The 20,679-nt window shown below is 40.5% G+C and overlaps 4 protein-coding genes across 6 annotated transcripts; 1 reads left to right on the top strand and 3 right to left on the bottom strand.

Moving 5' to 3' along the window:
- Positions 1-1,252: 1,252 nt before the first annotated feature.
- On the bottom strand, positions 1,253-7,104 carry LOC120791134 (selectin P). Of its 3 annotated transcripts, none has more exons than XM_040129317.1 (17): positions 7,009-7,104; positions 6,814-6,892; positions 6,344-6,730; positions 6,145-6,252; positions 5,866-6,051; positions 5,585-5,776; positions 4,863-5,048; positions 4,543-4,728; positions 4,187-4,372; positions 3,844-4,029; positions 3,506-3,691; positions 3,172-3,357; positions 2,839-3,024; positions 2,356-2,544; positions 2,074-2,262; positions 1,731-1,850; positions 1,253-1,635 (listed from the first exon to the last, which is right to left on the bottom strand). In XM_040129317.1, the coding sequence occupies exons 1-17, from the start codon at positions 7,009-7,011 to the stop codon at positions 1,571-1,573; spliced, it is 2,820 nt and encodes a 939-aa protein (XP_039985251.1). In that variant the 5' UTR covers positions 7,012-7,104; the 3' UTR covers positions 1,253-1,570. The 3 variants fall into 3 exon arrangements, with proteins under 3 accessions (XP_039985251.1, XP_039985252.1, XP_039985254.1); XM_040129318.1 differs by having other exon boundaries at positions 6,814-6,926; positions 7,009-7,094; XM_040129320.1 differs by lacking the exon at positions 3,506-3,691.
- A 385-nt stretch (positions 7,105-7,489) lies between these two features.
- LOC120791136 (E-selectin-like) lies at positions 7,490-10,377 on the bottom strand. Its single transcript, XM_040129322.1, has 8 exons — positions 10,263-10,377; positions 10,123-10,164; positions 9,605-10,000; positions 9,419-9,523; positions 8,148-8,327; positions 7,848-7,937; positions 7,727-7,748; positions 7,490-7,596 (listed from the first exon to the last, which is right to left on the bottom strand). Exons 2-8 carry the CDS (start codon positions 10,154-10,156, stop codon positions 7,551-7,553), a joined length of 873 nt encoding a protein of 290 aa, XP_039985256.1. The 5' UTR covers positions 10,157-10,164; positions 10,263-10,377; the 3' UTR covers positions 7,490-7,550.
- Positions 10,378-12,999: 2,622 nt separating this feature from the next.
- sele (selectin E) lies at positions 13,000-16,997 on the bottom strand. The gene is made up of 12 exons (XM_040129321.1): positions 16,880-16,997; positions 16,699-16,777; positions 16,167-16,571; positions 15,869-15,973; positions 15,575-15,766; positions 15,215-15,406; positions 14,877-15,062; positions 14,567-14,752; positions 14,234-14,440; positions 13,906-14,085; positions 13,664-13,793; positions 13,000-13,558 (listed from the first exon to the last, which is right to left on the bottom strand). The coding sequence occupies exons 1-12, from the start codon at positions 16,880-16,882 to the stop codon at positions 13,498-13,500; spliced, it is 1,926 nt and encodes a 641-aa protein (XP_039985255.1). The 5' UTR covers positions 16,883-16,997; the 3' UTR covers positions 13,000-13,497.
- A 1,212-nt stretch (positions 16,998-18,209) lies between these two features.
- On the top strand, positions 18,210-19,285 carry si:dkey-51e6.1 (uncharacterized protein LOC558617 homolog). The gene is made up of 3 exons (XM_040127664.1): positions 18,210-18,774; positions 18,942-19,066; positions 19,167-19,285. Exons 1-3 carry the CDS (start codon positions 18,561-18,563, stop codon positions 19,257-19,259), a joined length of 432 nt encoding a protein of 143 aa, XP_039983598.1. The 5' UTR covers positions 18,210-18,560; the 3' UTR covers positions 19,260-19,285.
- Positions 19,286-20,679: the final 1,394 nt, after the last annotated feature.

Here is a 20,679-nt window from a genome sequence, read left to right as displayed (position 1 = left end):
CAAGTCAATGGTCAGGAACAATCTAACTGTCTGTCACCATGGTATGCTACTGCCAACCAGAGCTAAAGAAGTGTGCAGCAGAATATACTGTGTGTGTGTTTCTTTGAGTCTACCTTTGTATCTGTGTCTGTATCTGGTCTAAGTGTCTGCTGGCATGTGCATGTGTGCATGCTCATGTGTAAGGAGGAACAACACTCTTTGTTGCAGGGACCTAAGGATCATAATGCATTTCCTTGTATCTTTAGAGGTAGATGAAGGGAGAAAAGCCAGACTTAAATATCAGGGAAGGAAGCCAGTGTGGTCACCCGCAAGGCCTTTTCCCCTCTTGTGCGAGTCTGTGCACAGTTGGCACATTATATATGGCTGCCAGCAGCAGTGGGTGGGATGAGAAAAATAATCAAACCGTGATCATACGGTCGCAGCGGGTAGCAATAACCTCATTATTATTATGACGGTAGCCAAACAGTTTCCTGTCAACAGTTCGGTTATTTATTGCACCCTTCATGCCAGCCATAGGCCACAAACCCTCTGTCTTTTAACCACTATAATTGGCTTCATGCTGTTGCAGTGCCAAGACAGATGTGCACGCTTTGCTGATGATACTCCATTGGCCATTTTGCAGTACATATTTAAAATGTGCGAGCATATTTCTGGTGCATTATTAGCACAGGTACATAGTAAAGACTCCATAGAGTAATCCATACGGCCATTTATTAGATCTCATTTTTAAACAAGACAATCCATTTATACCTAAATTTGTAGTACAAATCATATATCATCCCTGATATATAATGCCTTGTGGGTCTCAGTTTAAGACAGATTAATATTCTGTAATTACTGCAGGGGTAGTAAATTGCCCCTCAATGTTGGACCAGTGCCCAGTGTGACACATTGAGCTGAGACTGATAATAGATCACCTCCTCATCACTCCGTAACAGTTTCTGGCCACTAAATGTTCTAAATTGACACTTTGTTGCAGAATGACAAATCTAGGAGGTTGTCTGCCGCTTCAATGACTGACCCCCAAAGTGTAAGCTCCTATGGAGGAGGTCAAATGTGGGTAACCAGAGCTGCTAGGGAGGGCACCAAGAAGACAGGGTCTGTGGTACAGTATGGGCAATATTGTAGCACATCACACTAGACATAAGTGACAGTATGCCAACAACGATTAAATGCATAATGTGTTGGAGAAGGGGAGACAGCTAAAAAAATGAATAAATAAATAAAGCAAAAATGCAAGGACGGTTATAATTTATTGACAACTAAAGTGACAACACAATGTAAGGGATGTACAAGCAGGAAACAAAGCAAAAGCTGAACACAAACTTTACTGTATGTCTGCCATGCACAATTTTGGGTTCATTTACAATAACAAAAGGTGACGCTTTTCATGTAAAATGTGTAACAATTGCTTGGTTATCTAAATTTTAGAGCCTGTCAGAGTGGAAATTAAAATCACAGTTAATGTAAAGCTCTAATCGTATCATAAAAACAGCAAGCATTAAGTTGCAGTAATTAAAAGGACTTGCTGCAAAAATCAAAAGTCTCAAAAAGGAACAAAAACGAAAAATCAAAACTCAAATGCTGGATTCTCTCTTTCTTCCCATGATGGCACATCAGACATGAGTGTATTTCCTGCAAAGATCAGAAGACAGGATCAGGGATACAATCTGTGTGCCAGAACATGCTTAATGTGTATGTATGCACAGCATCATTACAGTAGGTCTAACCTCTTTTCTTAAATGCTGTCAAAATCAACAAAGCCAGGCCTATCAGGACAAGTGGCACGACAACAGAGGCTGCCCCAACTCCAGTGTACATCAAGATGGCAGACCCCACGGGCATATCCTCTACAGGAACACATAAAAATTCCAATGATTATGAGTCTTTTTGTCTCGTTCTTACTGCATATTTCTTGTCATTAATTTATCTGTGTTTTTTAAGATGTTTATCAATCCCTCAATTAATAAATAACCATCACCATTCTCATACGGCAAAGACTAATCATACAAGATACTGTAATTTCTTGTAAAAGTTAACAAAGGAGCAGTTTTAATACAAAAATGGATTGACCTGTGCAGTCAGGGAGACTGTCACTCCAAAACCCAGCGGAGGAGCAAAGCAGCGCCTCAGTGCCATTCAGGTAGAATCCATCTGTACAGGTAAAAAGACACTGGGAGCCAAAGCTGAAATTCCCCAGAGGGTGGGAGCAGTTCATAGACAGGGGTAAAGACAAGGCATGGATGGCCTCACACTGTACCGCTGGAAAAGACAGAAATTGTTATTAGAACAACTGTTTGCAAAGCAGAACAGGGAGGCAAAAGTAGCACATTTAAGTTAATGCTGGGCACTCACGCCGGCAGGTGGGTAGATCCTGACTCCAATGGCCTGAATTGTTGCATGTCATAGTTGGTGTTCCTCTCAGCCAGAAACCCTCATTACATTCAAAGTCACAGCGGGAGTCATAGCTGAAAGGGGAGTATGGATGGCTACAGTTCATCCTCCCATGCGTTGGGGCTTTGGCCAATAGGGGGCATGGACGAGCTGTAGATAACATTGACCATAAAGTATGACCGCCAGCCTCAGAACAAACAAACCTCATTGTCTGAAACAAACTGGAAAAAAAGGGGATATTCCCCAGATCTAAACACTCTTTCCATATATGGGAAGTTAATGAAATAGTTTTTCTGTTGCTTATGATGCAAATAAATGCATGGGTAAATGCATTAACTCACACATATGAACCCACATTCTAAAACACAGGTGTAGAATACTGTACAGTATGCCCAGCAGGTGGCAACATCTGCCTAGTGCAGCACTGATATTCTGATTTATTACCCAGACAGTGGGCTATTTCTTGGCTCCATGTGCCCAGAGAGGTGCACTCAGTGTCAGCCGTCCCATTCAGGAGAAAACCCTCCTCACAGGTTGACGTGCACCGAGAACCAAAACTGAACTCTTCATGGGGATCAGAGCAGAAGAAGGAGCCATGAGGGGAAGGGTTAAGAGTGGGACATTTCTTAGCTAGAGGGGAAAAGAGACAGAGAGGGATGCACACATTTAAAAGCTTTACTTGGTAAAGTCATACAGTCATGATCTAGAACATGAAACTACAAGTTCTTATGTTAATTATAATTAATAGATAATGACTTTTTTTTTTTTTTTTTTTACCCAAGCAATGTGGGATGCCTGTGCTCCACGTGCCCACAGAGGTGCACTCCGTCTCAGCTGTTCCATTCATAAGAAAACCCTCCTCACAGGTTGACGTGCACCGAGAACCAAAACTGAACTCTTCATGGGGATCAGAGCAGAAGAAGGAGCCATGAGGGGAAGGGTTAAGAGTGGGACATTTCTTAGCTAGAGGGGAAAAGAGACAGAGAGGGATGCACATATTTAAAAGCTTTACTTGGTAAAGTCATACAGTCATGATCTAGAACATGAAACTACAAGTTCTTATGTTAATTATAATTAATAGATAATGACTTTTTTTTTTTTTTTTTTTTACCCAAGCAATGTGGGATGCCTGTGCTCCACGTGCCCACAGAGGTGCACTCCGTCTCAGCTGTCCCATTCATAAGAAAACCCTCCTCACAGGTTGACCTGCACCGAGAGCCAAAACTGAACTCTCCATGGAGATCAGAGCAGGATAAAGAGCCATGGGTGGGAGAGTTCAGAGTGGGACATTTTTTAGCTGGATGGGAGCAGAGAGACAGAGAGGGATGCAGATATTTAAAAGCTTTATTTGGTAAAGTCATACAGTCATGATCTAAAACATGTAACTACAAGTTCTTATGTTAATTACAATCAATAAATAATGACTTTTTAAAAAAATTTTTATTTTACCCAAGCAATGTGGGATGCCTGTGCTCCACGTGCCCACAGAGGTGCACTCCGTCTCAGCTGTTCCATTCATAAGAAAACCCTCCTCACAGGTTGACCTGCACCGAGAGCCAAAACTGAACTCTCCATGGAGATCAGAGCAGGATAAAGAGCCATGGGTGGGAGAGTTCAGAGTGGGACATTTTTTAGCTGGAGGGGAGCACAGAGACAGAGAGTCCAACAAGATAATTCAGTTTTATGTGGTAAAGTGGTGCCGTAATGCAATCTAAAGTATGAAATTACAAGCTGAGCTCCAAATTGATTCCAATTAACACATCAGTATGCAGATATTTGGCATTTTCTTTACCCAAGCAACGTGGGATGTCTGTGCTCCATGTGCTCAGAGAGGTGCACTCAGCACTGGCTGTCCCATTCAGGAGAAAACCCTCATCACAGGTTGACGTGCACCGAGAACCAAAACTGAAGGAACCATTTGGGTCAGAACAGGAAAGGGAGCCATGAGGGGGCGAATTTATGGGATTGCACCTCTTGGCTTGAAGGACAAAAGACAAGGGAAGACCAATTACATGCACATTATAAATGGAAAATAGTAAAAAAAAAAATCCTCCTCTGGAGGAGCAATAAGAGAAGACTGTGTGGTATATATTCTAATTATACTTCATCCTTATTTATACTTCATCACTTAGTCATCTGTTTTCATACCCTGGCAGATAGGAAGTGTGTGACTCCAGTTGCCCTGTGAGGAACATTTTGTCATGTTTGTGCCAATAAGATCAAATCCCTCTTCACATTGAGAAGTGCATATTGAGTCATAGCTGTAAATTCCTAAAGGGTCCTGGCATTGCACGGAGGCATGGGGTGGAGCCACTAGACTGTTGCACTGTATCACTGGAGAAAGAAGAAAGACTATTACTCATCAGAGTAGTTGACATTTTTGTCTATTTTCAGGAGGCTTGTGTTGCTTTCAGGGAGCAATGAAAACTCTGTAACCATAAAAATCACACAAAAATTCTGTGACCCACCTGTGCAAGTAGGTGTAGGTTTGCTCCATTGTCCTGAAGCCAGACAGGTGAGTGCATTGTCTCCAGTCAGGTAGTAGCCTTCCTGGCAGGTGAAGTTACACTGTGAGCTAAAGGAGAAAGGCTCCAGAGTGTCCATACATGTCACGTTTCCCATAACAGGAAAGAAAATGGGGGGGCACTTTTTTCCTGTGGTGGGATACAGATATCACACAAAGCCCACTCAATGCAAATAAACATCCTTATGAAACATATCAGTTTGAACCACTGTGTATTGTGACTGTACTTTTATAACCATTGCATGAGCATGAGATGGTGGTATGAATAATCACGTTGACATAATTTATGGTCAAGGAAAACAGGAACTGACTATTCACATTAATTCGACTATTGTGTCCCCGATGCAGACATAAATGAGCGTGAAGTAAATTGATGACAGGTGTGACCTGACTGTGATCTGCTTTACAGTCTGGACATGATGTGACCACACACTGAGGTTATTTAAGTATTAGTAAAAGGTGGCAGGCAATCTATTAACAGGGGTCAAGTAATACAAAAAAAGAGGTCACTTGAAAAGTCGTTCAAAAGTAATATTCAGATAAGGCTTCACAGAAAATAGCTGTTTTGAACATTAAATTATTAAATTTCTCATCAGGTTATGTTAATGATAAAGTTCAAATCATCATTTGGTCTAGTTTTACTATTCAGAGGTAAAATCACATTACTTGTACATGCTGGGACACTGGCTGTCCACTGGCCTGCGTGGTCACAATGTATCTGGTCCTCTCCATGGAGCTCGTAGCCTTCATCACACCTGACCTGACAGGTGGAGTTGTAGCTGTAAGGCGCAATGGGGTGGCTGCAGTTCATACTACCTCCGCTGATGTTGGTGTGGTTCAGAACTTGACACTGTTCAACTACAATAGGCAGTAAAACATGTTTTCCTTGTAACTTTGACATCTGAAATAACAATTATTTTGACATTGTTGATATCCAGTGGCCATACCTTGACACAGAGGAACAGGGTGGTTCCAATATCCACTGGTTTCGCAAAACAGTTGGGGCACGCCGACCAAGTGAAAGCCAAGCTCACAGTGGAAACGGCAAGAAGAGTTGAAACGATAAGACCCATAGGGATGGAAACAGTAGTGAGAACCTTTTTCTGGATCTGGCAAGGGTTTGCATGTAATTGCTGAAGAGAAAAAATATATATACATATATATACTATTTAACTCATCATAGAAAGAGGTCGTGGCTGGTTTCAATATTACGACAGTTTGCTCACCCTCTTCACAGCGTGGCCCAAGGAAACCAGGATGGCACTGGCAGGTATAGTTCCCTACGGTCTCCACACAGTCTGCATGGACACTGCAGGAATCCTGTGTACAAGAGGCTACATACATACAGAAAGAGATCGTACATGCTATAATAAATCTACAGGTGTCAGTAAATGTGTCCATCAAACAAAAATAAGAGTGGTTTACCAGAGTAGCAGACAGTTCCCTTCTTATTGTGGCATTTCTCATTGTTCCATTTGGCTGTGTCTTTCACCCTCTTAATGTATATCTCCACACAGTCCTGACCCTTTATGTTATCTGGCTCCGCTGGCGCCCAGTTCTGAGCATCTTCAGGCACATTCTTATTGGTTCCTTCCCAGGTCCACACTCCAGCCACTTTGTGAATGCCTGTCCAGTAATATTTTTGGTTAAATGGCAGCAGATTGTTGATGAAGTCAGCCTCCTCCTGGTTCTGGACAGCAACCATTGCTGTGAAATGCTGATGGCACCACTGGCGGGCCTCAGGCCATCTCCGGTTTGGACTGACACTGTAGTTGTAGGTCCATGCCTGTGCTCCTCCTCTGCTGCTCAGGTCTATGATTAGGTATATGGACAGTGAGACAAAACTGAACTGTTGAAGCAAAGAGTTAGGTGCCTGTAGGATTATGCAGACCTACCTTGAGTAAACACAATCAGTGCAGCTATGAGGACGCTGTGATGCAGACATTGCCTAATTTCAACTGATTCTTGAGACATCTGAAATCAAAAGAGAGTTTTTTTCCCCTCACAACTGCATGTGAGTGTGAATACACAGCAATTATTCACACATGTATGAATGTAAAACATCTGAGTTGAGAGTTCACAGGTCTTACCATTTGATTTATCTTCAGTTACTCATTCTTGTTGGTGCATTTACCCCAATTTGCCGACGATCCGTGGCAAAACAGTATTAATGGTCCTTCAGGGAGTGAGTCAATGACTAATTTTGTAATATCACTTACCATAACTTCCTTTCAGGAAGGGGACGACTCTACCACCCATAACAGTGTGGAAATACACATACAGACACTGACTAATACTTATAAAAATGTTTAATTTTACTGAATTAAATTTATCTTTAACAAAAATACCACAGAAATGCCACTCTAATGTTATTAAATGCATGCTTTGAGGCTACACATGCATGATCTAGTAATAAACTATTACATACATAATTCATGCAATATTCAAACTGAACTTTAACATACAGTATTAGACAAAACGTTTAACTAACCAAAATATCTTGGCATATAACCTGTACAGCAGGTGAGTGCAGATGTATTTATTAACAGTGTACTATAATTAATATGAGTAATTGCATGTGGGTCATTATAGACCTATTTTAATAACACATAATTGAGGTTCCAGTTGTCCTTCATCCATGCACCTCACTGGATGGACATGTCACTTCTTCAGGCTGCCTACGAAGGACAAGCGGGTGGAGACTTACGCTCAACATTTTTGTAAATCAACTTTTTAAATATTGAGGATAACATATGGTGCAGAAATGGGTGGAGTTGTTTTGGACAAATGCCCAATTTCAACACTGACCTTACTTGAGTAAGTTTCTTTCCTGTGAGAAATGAGCAGACAAAGAGATCACTATTGAGGTGCTGCAATAAGATTGCATTGCATCTGTTTTTTCTATGAAGTTCAATTGAGAAACACCTACTTTTTCTGTGCTTCATCCAACAAAAACAGATGCAGCAGAGGGCTGAGAATGCTCCACACCCAGCCACAGCCAACAGAGCTTGTTTATAACCTGAGAAAATCACAGTCATACAATACTTGACAGTGTGATATTTCTATTTCTAAACAAGTAACTACCACTACAACTACTTCTGTTGCCCATTATAACAACTTGAGATTTATTAGAAACAACAAAACCAGCCCTATGAATATCAGCCTTGGTTTTAATGTATTTAGTCTTATTCCAAATTGTTTAAAACTTTAATTAACTTAAAATTATTACTTGTACAAATAGGTCTTGGGCCACTCCAGAGTCCATTGGCCCCACAGGTAACAGCCGGCGAGCCTATCAGCAGGAATCCTAGGTGGCATTTCAGTTGACAGGTTGACTTAAATGTCTGGTTTCCTCCCGAGCAGCTAAAGTCTCCGTTATCAGGCTTAGGCAGATGTGGGCATTCCACAGCTGTGGGCACAATAGGTTAAAGTTTAACAGGGATACAGTTGTGTAATGTCTTACAATGGCTTTCTACTGTGAAAATAATATATTTTTTAGACCACATACATGCTGATGTAAGTATTTTGATCAGTACTTTGAACATTATCCTCAGCCTGGCCTCGGGAAACAGAGGAAACAGATGCAGGGCCTATGATGAGCATGTTAAAGCTCTGTCAAAAAAATTTAATGCAGTATGAGACAGTGAAATTGTCACGCCATTTTAGACCACTTGGGGACAGGGGAATCAAGTTTTGAACACAACACTGACATTATCATTTAAGTTGTTATTGCATAATTGATTGCAAACAGCTCGCCTACATATTCAGCATATACAGTTACCGTTCTTTATCAGCATTTATTTTTGTGTCCACCTGATGCATGTGAGCCACTCACTTTAAGCTCTGCTTTTAGTCTCCACCAACTGTTGGGGGGAAATCAACAGATCTGGTTTGTTAGCTGCTAAATGCTGCACCATGTTTACTAGCTAGTTGCTAATTTTGTCTGTTGTTTGAGGATGTTCAAGTAGTGTACAGTGAGTATTTTAAAGGACTATTTTGCTGAAAATGTCTTCCTGCTGCAGCTGAAATATCATGTTAAGAGACTAACTAGCTAAATCGCAGAGTGGAAAATGAAAAATGCTATAAAGCTCAAAAGAGCTGATGGGAACTGCAGAGCTGGGTGAAAATGGACTGTTCGCAAAACAGTCCCCTGAGAAATGATTGCCCAATCATAGCTAACCAATCCTCAACATGGTTGCACTTAGTTATGGTTAGCACATGTTAGCACTGTTTAGCATATGTTTTGTATGGTTAGGAATTTTGAATGGTAAATGTGCGACCATTATCATTATAAAGAGCACTCTGTGCAAGAAATGAAAGCTTAACAGGTGTCCCATATGTACACTGAAACAGATATTAGTCCCTGTAATTGTACTTTGAAACCAAAAACTGTGATTTCATTGTACATATGGGCATGTGAGTATGGTTTTAAGATAGACTCGAATAAATATCACCTACTGTAATAATCGGTGACTTGTTTTCAAAGAGCTCTCTCCTCACCTGTTTGGCACCTGTCTCCTTTAAAGCCAGGTTCACAGTGGCAGGTTATGTTTTCTATGGTCTCCCGGCATATTCCTCTGTCACATGACGTTGCATTACATTGGGCTGTCAAGAAAAAGTGCAATACTAAAACCTGTACTGCTTTTGAAACTGTAGCAACCTTCAAACACAATCAGCTTTACAAACCTTTATAACAAACAGAGAATTTTCTTTGGGAGCATTTCTCATCATTCCACTTCCCTCGGTTTTTTCCGCTGTTGACGTAGATCTCCACACAAAACTCTGTGCTGTGGTTGTTGTTGGGCTCGTTTTCTGCCCATGAATCATTACCGAACCATGTGCTGTTATTCCCAACCCAGGTCCAAGTTTCATTCTTGTGATTTTTGGTGATTCCAATCCAATAATATGGACTCCCACTTCTGTTTGGCAGTAGGGACACCAGATAGTCATTCTCTTCCTGGCTTTGGATGACCACCATGTCTGTGTAATGGGTCTGGCAGTACTGTCGGGCCTCGGTCCAGTTCATGATTTCAAGTGAAACATTATATGTCCAGCCCAAAGTAGTTACAGCCAAGGAGCTACCTAATAGGAAAATAGAATGACAAGTCACCATGAGATGTGAAAGAGTTCACGCACAGGTATGTTATGTGTCGTGTTAACTCAGTAACTATACATTTTGCCATGGCATTGAAACTAATACTCACCAAGGAGGAGGATTAGTGTCCACTTCATTTTCATTGAGCAACCTACAATCACCAAGTGTCCAAAGGAAAAAAAATTAAAGTTAAAGTATCAATGAATATCATCATGAAAAATGGCATGAAAAAAGAATCTACTTACTCACCCAGAACTTTTATTGTAATATATTAACTAAATGTTTTCCAAATTGCTTAAAGTGCTACTAAACTTAAATCATATTTTTTTCTCCTAACATCAAACCTAAATCATTATACCACAGCGGTAAAGTAAGTGAATGGTAGTTTGCTGCAACCAGTGATCAGTGTCAGGCTTTTATATTTCTCTTAGGCTATTCAGTCCAACATTATCATAGAATACCTGGATGTTTACCGTACAAAGTGAATGCATGTGATGAATGACTGGCTTAATGACTTATTATATGTGAACAGACCTGTTGGGAAATGCAACCCACTTTTGGTAAAGGTCGGATCAGGGGCAGATTTTTCAGTCATGTATGAAAAAAGAAATCCATGAAAGGGAATACAATATATATAAAAAAAGAACATTCCACATTAAAATAAAGCCTGTGAGGGTCACCGGAGAATTAATTTTAGAAGGTTATTTTTGTCAATTAATTGCATGTTTCTTTTCACTTTTGCTGTTATTTTTTAGGTGATCAATTCCTCTATGACCATTTGGCTTTTTGAAATCATCTTTGTCTATTGACTAAAACTCTGCAAAATTTGCCCAAAATGGCCAGTGCACTAACTGTACATAGAACCATGGAATGAAGTCTTTTACTTGTTAAAAATTTGTGTCTTTCATGTATGTATCCTCTATTGATGGTTTTTAGTGACACTGCTGCTCTGCATCTTGACATGTTACGAATTCAATTTTTAACAGCAACAAATTACAGAGAGCCAGAGTGCCCAAGCTGTGACCTTCAGTCTTATGTAAAATATCAGATTTAGTTCTGGTCCCACCAAAGTGCTGATGTAGAAGACTCTAAATTGGTTGAGGCAGACAATGGTGATGAACTGTAGAACAGATTACCCCAGCAATATAACCCTATCTCCGTAGCACTGTTATTCAACTATTACTTGGAACAGGTTCTTCCTGGACTCCTGAAAAAACACACAATAGCCTGCAATGTCAGGGTAAATGTCACTGCTTATAGTGTGGGAATACAGTGACATGAAAAGGTTTGTGCACCCCAGTCAAAATTTCTGTTACTGTGAATAGTTACTGATTTCCAAAAGGCATAAAGTTTGAGATGACAAATTTCTTTGATTTTTAAAGCAGGATTACTTTTTATTTCAATCTTTTGCAGTTTCAAAATAACAAAAAGCAAAAGGCCTTAAACAAAAGTTTGGGCAGCCTCCATGGACAGTACTTAGTGAAACCCCTTTTGGCAATTATCACAGCCTGTAAATGCTTTTTGTAGCAGTTAAGAGTCTTTCAGTTCTGAGGGGATTTTCGCCAACTCTTCTTTGAAAACGGCTTCTAGTCCTGAGATTCCTGGACAATCTTGCTTGAACTGCTCTTTTGAGGTCTCTCCACAGAGTTTCCATGATGTCTAGGTCAGGGTACTGTGAGGGCCATCACAAAACCTTCAGCTTGTGCCTCTTGAGGTAGTCCATTTTGGATTTTGAGGTGTGTTTAGAATCATTACCCTGTTCTAGAAACTATCCTCTTTTCATCTTCAGCTTTTTGCAGACCGTGTGATGTTTGCTCTCAGAATTTTCTGGTATTTAATTGAATCCATTCTTCCCGCTACCAGTGAAATTTTCCCCACTGCCACTGCCTGCAACACAAGCCCAAAGCATGATTGATTCACCCCCCTGCTTAACAGTTGGAGACGTGTTCTTTTCATGAAATGCTGCACCCTTTTTTTCTCCAAACTTACCTTTGCTCATTGTGGCCAAAGATTTCTCTTTTAACTTCATCAGTATGCAGGACTTGTTTCCAAAATGAATCAGGCTTGTTTAGATGTTCCCTTGCAAACTTCTAATGCTGAATTTTGTGGTGAGGACTCTTCTGTGAAGGTCATATTTGTGCAGGTGTCGCTGCACAGTAGAACAGTGCACCACCTCACCAGAGTCTGCTAAATCTTCCGGAAGGTCTTTTGCAGTCAAACGGGGGGTTTGATTTGGCCTCCTAGCAATCCTACAAGCAGTTCTCTCTGAAAATTTTCTTGGTCTTCCTGGCCTCAGCTTGACCTCCACCATTTCCGTTAACTGCTATTTTTTAACCACATTATGAACTGAGGAAATGGCTACTTGAAAATATTTTTCTATCTTCTTATAGCCTTCTCCTGCTTTGTGGACATGGCTGCTGATTGTTGGAACAAGGTTTCATGTTAGCATATTTATAAAACTTTGAAATTTGCACCACCTGGCCCTTCCTGTCCGTTCAACAATGACTGTGAATAAGCCATAGCCCTAACAAGCTAATTAGGGTGTGAGACCTTGGTAAAGGTTTTCTGAGATCTCAAATCTCTTGGGTTGCCCAAACTTTTGTATGGTACTCCTTTCCTTTTTTAGACTCTAAAATTGTACAAAACAAAAATAATCAACTAATCCTGCTTAAAACGTGGAATAGAATGTGTCATCTTTAACTTTAACTTTTTTGGAAATCAGGTCATCTTCCAATCACTTAACTATTGACAGTAATAGAAATTTTGACCAGGCGTGCCCAAACTTTTCATGCCGCTGTAGGTTGATGCTGTGTGTAGAGTTGATGGCTGAATCTTTGGACTAGTGTACCAGTGTAGTGACACGACAATAAATATATTTTTGAACTGACAGTAGATATATGTCATGATACTGGAAGATGCATACAAATGACCAAAAGCAAATGATGGATTGACGTTTTATTATGAATAAAAGTCAGCACTGCTTTAAACATACAGAAATATTAATGAACATTTCAAATGCCTTGACCATCTCTTAAATAAATAGTACATAAATTCTGAAATCAATATAGTGAAAATATTCACAGTTATTCAATAATGTGGCGATTTCACTCACAATGCTTTTTTCAAAATTTACAATAACATGAATAGAGCCACCTTTCAAGCAGGTTTATAAAGCTGTAGAACAATATGTTCAATATAAAACTCCCCTATGGAGGAAATACATGTCTGAACAACATTACAGAGCAAATAATGGATATTTTTAAAAATTCAACAAAATATGATACAACCATTAATTTCAAAAATCTAAAGAAAACATTTGCTCCCACCATTGGTAGCTCTCACATCCTGGGTTTTCCTGTTAACAACCTTTATACCATAAAAAATTTTCATATTGTCCATATTACCATGTCTGATGACTCATAAAGTCATTTTAAGGATATATACATAGTTGTCCTTAATTGCCTCTGAAGATTCTGACTGTGTTCTATATGAGGCTGTCAGTGCTGTTCTTGTAGAACTGTGGAGGGGCCTCTATGTCAGAGTTGCTGTAAGAAAATACAAAAGGAGAGGATGAGCACTGCAATTCAACAAACTTTTTTTTTTTTTTAAAGGAAAATGTATAATTTAAGAAAGGTGAATGCTTATCTAACCTTTTCAGCTCAAACTTGGTTGATTTCTGCTTCAGTCGTTTCAGGATCCACATAGCAAGAGACACAACACTGAACAGAGTGCCCCCTGCTGCCACACCAGAGACAATGGTAGAAATCTGAGATGGGGAAGCTGTGGAAACATTATCAAACGTGATTTTTTTGACCTTTTAAACGAAAACCTGTATTTGAATCTTGTATTGTATTCAAGTTTCTTATAACACTTGTTCTGTTTCTTTCTTTACCTTGGCAGGTGGGTATCGGTCCAGTCCAATTGCCATGACGATCACAGGTCAGCAGCTCATGCCCATCTAAGGAGTAATCTTGACCGCATGTGAAGGAGCACCGAGAGCTGTATGCTGGCTCACTGTCTGAGCAGTTCATGTGAGCATTTTCAGGGGCCGCGAGCACTGGGCACCTTACAACTATTAGAAAAGAGAGCAAGAATTTAGATCTTAACTATCACACACTGGTACAGGAGATATCCTTTTGTAGCACTAACCCACTACCTCAAACCCTTTGGGCATGCAAATAAAGTAGTGCAATGCAAATAGTGCAGGTACATATCTATACCTGTGCAGGTTGGTGGTGTGGAGTTCCACTGGCCTGGATGTTCACACTCCATGCTGAGTGCACCTTCGAGCTCATGGCCTTCATCACAGCTAAAAGTGCAGATCATACCAGGTGGATGAGGGGTCGCAGTAGAAACAGGTGAAGACGGAGAAAGGCTGCAGCTGATCTTGCCGTTTGTCGGAGTCTTGGGAGCAGGACATCCTTTTGCTGCAAAAGGAAGATGAAAGAGATGTCATGACATAGCAAAAAAAATCAGAGTACAACTAGGCTGTGAAAAAGCTAAGGGTAAGTAGTGTTGTATATATGTATATATGTGAAAATATGCTTCCATACCTTTGCAAGTAGGTATGGCTCTACTCCACTGTCCGTTCTCAAAACACTGAATGGTTTGCACTCCCTGCAGTTCAAAGCCTGCTTCACAACTGAAGATGCAGGTAGAGCCTGGCTGCAGGTCAGTTGGAGATTGGCTGCACTTGGGGATCAGGTGAGCGTCTCCCTCTGGATTCTGGCAAGTGGTGGCTAATACAGGGAAATCAGGTAAAAAATTTTTTTAATTTAGTGTGTTTGTCACAAAGGCACAGAACAAGAAACCTCTTATTAATCGTAAAGAAGGTGTTGGATTACATTTAAAGTGCACCCTCACCTTCACAGCGAGGCATTCTCTCACTCCACTCAGCTGCTGATGTGCATGTCATCCTGCTCGGTCCCACCAGGTGGTAGCCGAGAGCACAGCTGAAGCTGCAGGTGTTTCCATAGATGAACTTCATATCTACATCTCCACAGTCGACCAAGACATTCTCTAGCTTCTGGAGAGTGGGGCACTGGACAGCTGCAAAACAGAGGGGCAGCAGTAGAGGTCAACAGCAGCCTTCTAGAAAAATCATAAACAGTAGCTTTTCCTTTGTGATAACAAACTAAAATACTAAACAGCTGTAGTATAATGGAGACTGCAAGGTAAACACATAAAATATGTGGGCTTACCAACACAAGATGGCTGTGAGGCATTCCAACTTCCCGATGCTTCACACTGCAGAGTATTAGATGGGGAATGAGCTTGTACATAGCCTTCATCACAGGTAAACACACAGGTTGACTGGTAGCTGGAGGGGCCCAGAGGATTGGAGCAGTTCATGGATCCTCTCGCTGGACGAGACAGCTCCGGACACTTAACCACTGAGGATGACAGGACCATCAAAAACACATTACAGTAAAGTCCCGTTACTATGAAAAAAAAATTCTGTTTCTCTGAATGTGGTTACTTGAAATCAAAGTCATATTACAATTTATTATTTTTTACGATTTATTATATTTTTCCCAGCTTTGCGATACACCTCAACTCACGTTCACATGTAGGAGGCTCTTCTGACCACTTTGTTGAGGCTGTGCATCTCAGGGGTCTTGACATACTCAGCTGGTATCCTTTCTCACAGGAATACTTGCACAAGGAGTCGTAGGAGTAGTCTCCATACGTATGAGTGCAATTTACGCTTCCTTTATCTGGGACAGTCACCTCCTCTTTGTCGCACTTAACAACTGCCAACAAAGAAATCAAGACACAATTAGATATCAAGTTCTGACTGTAAGTGACTTAAAGTACTGTGAACCTGAAACAAGTACATCATTGTATTTTCTTACCGTGCTCACACTTCTCTCCATAAAAGCCATCAAAACAAACACATTTGTGGCTATTGATGGTTTCAACGCATTCTCCATAGTGGCATGAGTCATTCTCACAGGCAGCTGGGGAAAGAAAAGTACTTTCATATATTTTGCATAAAATGAATTATTCCTCTGAGCTTTTCCATAACACCTTCAATAAATAATTTACAGTTAACATTTAAATCAATAGAAACCCTAATACTGACCAAGAATACCAAAACTAAGGCAGCCAAAATGAACAGCTGCTATATCTTAATCCCAAACATTTGCTCACCTGTGTAGCACAGAGCGGTCTTCATCTTCCCGCACCTCTCATCATTCCACTTTCCTGGCTCCTCATTCCTTTTAATGTACATCTCCACACAATCTTCATTCTCCCCCATTTTCCGCCCATTCTTGCCATTGTTTGGTTCACCCTTTGCCCAGTTGGTTGCCTCTGCTGTCAGAGTCTTGTTGGTGCCTACCCAGGTCCAGACATTATTGATCTTGCGGATCCCAATCCAGTAGTAGTTGCGTTGCTTGGGCAGCGAGCTGTTGAGATGCCTGATTTCCTCCTGGTTCTGAATGGCCACCATGTCTGTGTAGTGCTCCTTGCACCAGGCTCTAGCTTGCTGCCAATCCATGGTTTTGTTAGAGAAGTGGTAAGACCAGCACTCTACACTAGTCCACATGCACAGCACTGAGGATGGAGGAGAGAACATATATTAGATTGTAGGCTAATAAGGGTTAATTTACAAAAGTAATATCTAGAAAGAAAAACTTGTAAGTGGGACACTAAAGTTTTTCTTTGCATTAATTTTACATACTTGAGAAAAGAAGGGTCAAGCTGATCCATGAGGAAGAAATCTTATATCCACAGGTCTGAAGTAATCCAAGGCAGATCTCCTGTAAAAATTAAGTAAAAAAGGATAAATTAAGATAAATTGATAACACAGATGCATCATTGACCATGGAAAAAAAAAGAAGTAAAAAAGAAGTAATACTCACCATTTTAATTGGTATGTGTAATAACCTACAGAGGGGTCTTAATAATATTTAGTCTCAGCGCGTCTAAGGATCAGATGATTCTGAGTTTGATTCACTGGGGTGTCTGCTTTTATACACCTCGCTGGCCTGGTCCACATTTCCTGGAAGCTCACATCAAAGTCGGGTTTTTCAGTGGAATTCCCCACATCCATTCCTTTCTCTTTTGGAGAAAGTTATGGAAATAACAGTTTTGGAAGCTGTGAAGTCCTTTGTGCTGATAAGGCAGAGTGTCTGAGAGAGATTTTAGAGTGACAAAAATATTCCCACTGTTTCCCCTTGTTTGGATTTGAAACTTTCAGATACTTTTGATGAAAAGAAAGCAAAGAGCGTTTTCTTTTGCAGTACTGATGAGACTCTTTTGTGTCTGTAAAGCAATTTGGACATGAAGTCCAAGCGTAATGAGTGTGCATTATGGTTGATTCCGGTTGATGCAGCTTAGAGGTGTTAGAAAGTGTGCAAGTGGATAATGAGAAAAAACACACTTTTCCTGATGAACTCATCAAAGGAAGAAAGTGGTACACAAAACAATGCTCTGGCAGTTAACAAACACTATTACTGGTATTTTTAAAAATGTCCCTTGACAGGAACCAGTGGTGCAGGAGCAGAGGCGCCTGCTGGCGGCCTGTGTTTCTGGAAGTGACAGTACATATCTTTCCTTTCTCACTTGAAGCACAGGAAACCGACACTGTTGCTTGACATCTCTTAACCTTTACCACTTCCCCTGAAATAGAATATAAATCGTCTAGTTAACTCACACGGAACAAGGGCCAAGGGAGAAACTCAGTTTCATCCTTGATAAGGACGTTCTGAACAACTATTTAGATTTGTGCTCTTAGCGGCTCCACAGAACTATTCTTATAGTTCTTCATGCATTAAAAAAGTGGTGTAAGTTTATGTGGGTAATATTACCACAACTATGACATTACTATTACTGTTAAAGACTACTATATATGCACGGAAAAATAAAACACCTGCTAGTAAATTTTGAATGCACTTTATTTCTGACTACAATTAGTAACTACAGACATTATTTCAGTATAAAAAGTAACAGATTGGGACACCATAATTCAAAACATTTATGTAAGTTCACCGTCGTAGTTGGCATTATAAAGCAAGAAACTCCATCCTGAGGAGAGGTTTGAGACAGTCTCTTGAACTTTAGAGTTTCTTGGCACCAAATGACAGACTGCCGGGTTCAAGCACCTATGGCGAAATCATCCATCCTGCTGATTTCCAAAGTGTTCTTGAACTAAAAAAAAAAAACTACATCCCTACCAGCTTCAACTCTGACCCCTGACGAACGCCAGCCATCTTTCTCTGGCTACAGGAAATGACAAATCCAATAAAGAGATAAAGAAAAAAATCTCTAAAGAGCAAAACTGGACTTTCCTACATTGCTGCTCTCTTCTCTTTGCTTTAAACTGGGGTGGCAAATATAAGCTGCAGTGCGCTGATACTAAGGCAATCGAATACTTGATTTCTTGGATTCTGAGGCCTTTCAAACTCAGACGGTTGCCTCTTACTGCCGTATGTTGTCGCCAGCGTGCGATCCTGCACAGATCTGGCTACGGGCTGCAAATGGTCTGTCTCTTTAAGACAGGAAAAGCCGCGATCCAAATAAACACATTTGTGAGAGCGCTCCATGTTGTCTGTCGTCGGTAGACCCCTTAGCAGTTTTGGGATCTCCGGTGCCGTGACTAAAGCCACAGTCGCGATGGCAGACGCGCTGGCTAAAATCCCCGAGGTGGAGATTGATCCGGAGGGAACGTTTAAATACATACTGGTCAGGGTGAAAGTGAAAGATGGCGATGTGCACAAAGACGTGGTCCGAGGCACAAAAAGTGCAGAGTATCACAGTAAGTCCCGTGCTGTAGTTCGCTTCAGAGGAGCTCCAGATAACGTGCAAACCGAGCAACATATGTGCATTTCTGCAGCGGTATTGGCTGATTTGACCCATTGCAATGATCTTTTGAATTTACTGTAACTAAACCAGATTGTGTCCTTTGATTTGAATGATTTACAGATCACATATTTGAGAAGGTCAGCCCAACTATGGAGGCCTTGGGGATGGAGTGTGAATGCCTCGGAGGAGGGAAGATAGAGCACAACAGTCAGGAGAAAAAACTAAGGGTGTTTGGAGAATCAACTGTTAGTCCATTGCATTGGAAAAGCATTAAAAGCTGAATTAAATACCAAATCGTCAAGTAATGCGTTAATGTGATAATCATGCTTTCTGTCTCATTTTCAGGCCTTTGGCAAAGCAGACCATTCTGTGTCTGTAGAGAAGTTGAAGAGCTCCTTCAGCAACTATGAGATCACCTGGTCTGATGACAAAAAATAAGAGTCTAATTCTGCTTCCCATTTCAAATGTCTGAAACTTTTCTACAAACTTTAATTTAATTCAAATACATAATTCTGCCTTTAACTGTTTGCTTCTGTTTCTGTGAAAGCAGGTTTGATCACTTTCACTCCCCTTAAAAATAGAATGATGAGGCTGTGTGCCAAGCGTAAAGTCCATACAGGAAGGCGTGAGCCAGTCGGAATTTCTGAGGGAAAAGTTTCTTTTTTAAAAACCAAACAGATGGGAGGGGCTTTCACTTGTTATCCACGTTTTGTGTTTTCATTTGTGTGTATTTCTAAGTAATAATAAACTTAAAACCAAATTCCACTTTACAGACAATAGTAAAATAATAAATAAAAGCCACCAATCTGAAAATCAAAGAAAAGAATAACAAAAACAAGATAGCAGAGATAAATGAGCTGAGTCCATGTAGTGAACAAAACCACAGATGTGAACCTCATGGAGGCACAAGAGTAAAAGTCAGGATGACTGAAATAATTAAGCAATGTCATGTGGGAATGTGAATGAATGAACGAAACACCTTGACCTGCTGGTGGTGCTAATGGTAAAGTCAACGCATCACCAAAAGTCATTAGGATTCATCATCTGGGCCTCATTAATGTTTGCAAAAAATTTCATACCGTACCAGTTGTTGAGATATTTCAGTCTAGACCAAGTGAACTGAATCAGCATCTCTTTGTAAAATGCAAATCCCATGAGAAGAAAAATCACAATGGGTGTTCTTAATATCTTTAGTTCACCTCTATTTCTGATATAAAAGTAGAAATCAGAAAGCCAACATTCTCATCTGTGTTGTCAGTAGGTGATGATACCGGGGCTGTTCAGAAGACTTTAAAGGGGAAACTGATTTGCTTTCTTGTATAATCAGAGAATGTCCAGTTTTGTCTTCAGTTGGTGGTGTAAATCTACAGTACTTTGCAAAAGTCTTAGACACTTTCAGTGTTGAGATTCTTATCCATCATGCAATACCATGAGGGAGTCATCAGACTGGTCCCAAATTCATTTAACGAGCATGACAACGAGCCTAAATATTCAGTCAGTCATAAAGAATCTTCAAAACAGGAAGAACACGGAGTCCTGCGACAGACGGTCTGGCCCCCACTGAGCCCTGCTCACAACATCATGGAGTCAGTCTGGGATTTACTTTTAGAGCCTAAAACTCATGCATAGTACTGAATGTTAAACAATCCTGGTTGAAAGTATTGGCAACCATGAATTTTAAGTGCAGAATTTAGAATATCTTCAGAAATTAATGTAAATTAACCAATTTTTTATAATCCAAATACTTACATAAAATCTCCAAGGTTACAGAACAAAATAACAATGGCAGCCTCTAAACATTTTTCTTGCAGCCATCAAGCCGCTTCTTGCATCTCGCTGCTGGTAGTTCCTGCCAATA

Source organism: Xiphias gladius, chromosome 6 (genome assembly GCF_016859285.1).
Source record: "Xiphias gladius isolate SHS-SW01 ecotype Sanya breed wild chromosome 6, ASM1685928v1, whole genome shotgun sequence".
Classification (NCBI taxonomy): domain Eukaryota; kingdom Metazoa; phylum Chordata; class Actinopteri; order Istiophoriformes; family Xiphiidae; genus Xiphias; species Xiphias gladius.
Note: the sequence above shows the minus strand (reverse complement) of the source record. Positions and strands in the feature narration are given on the sequence as shown.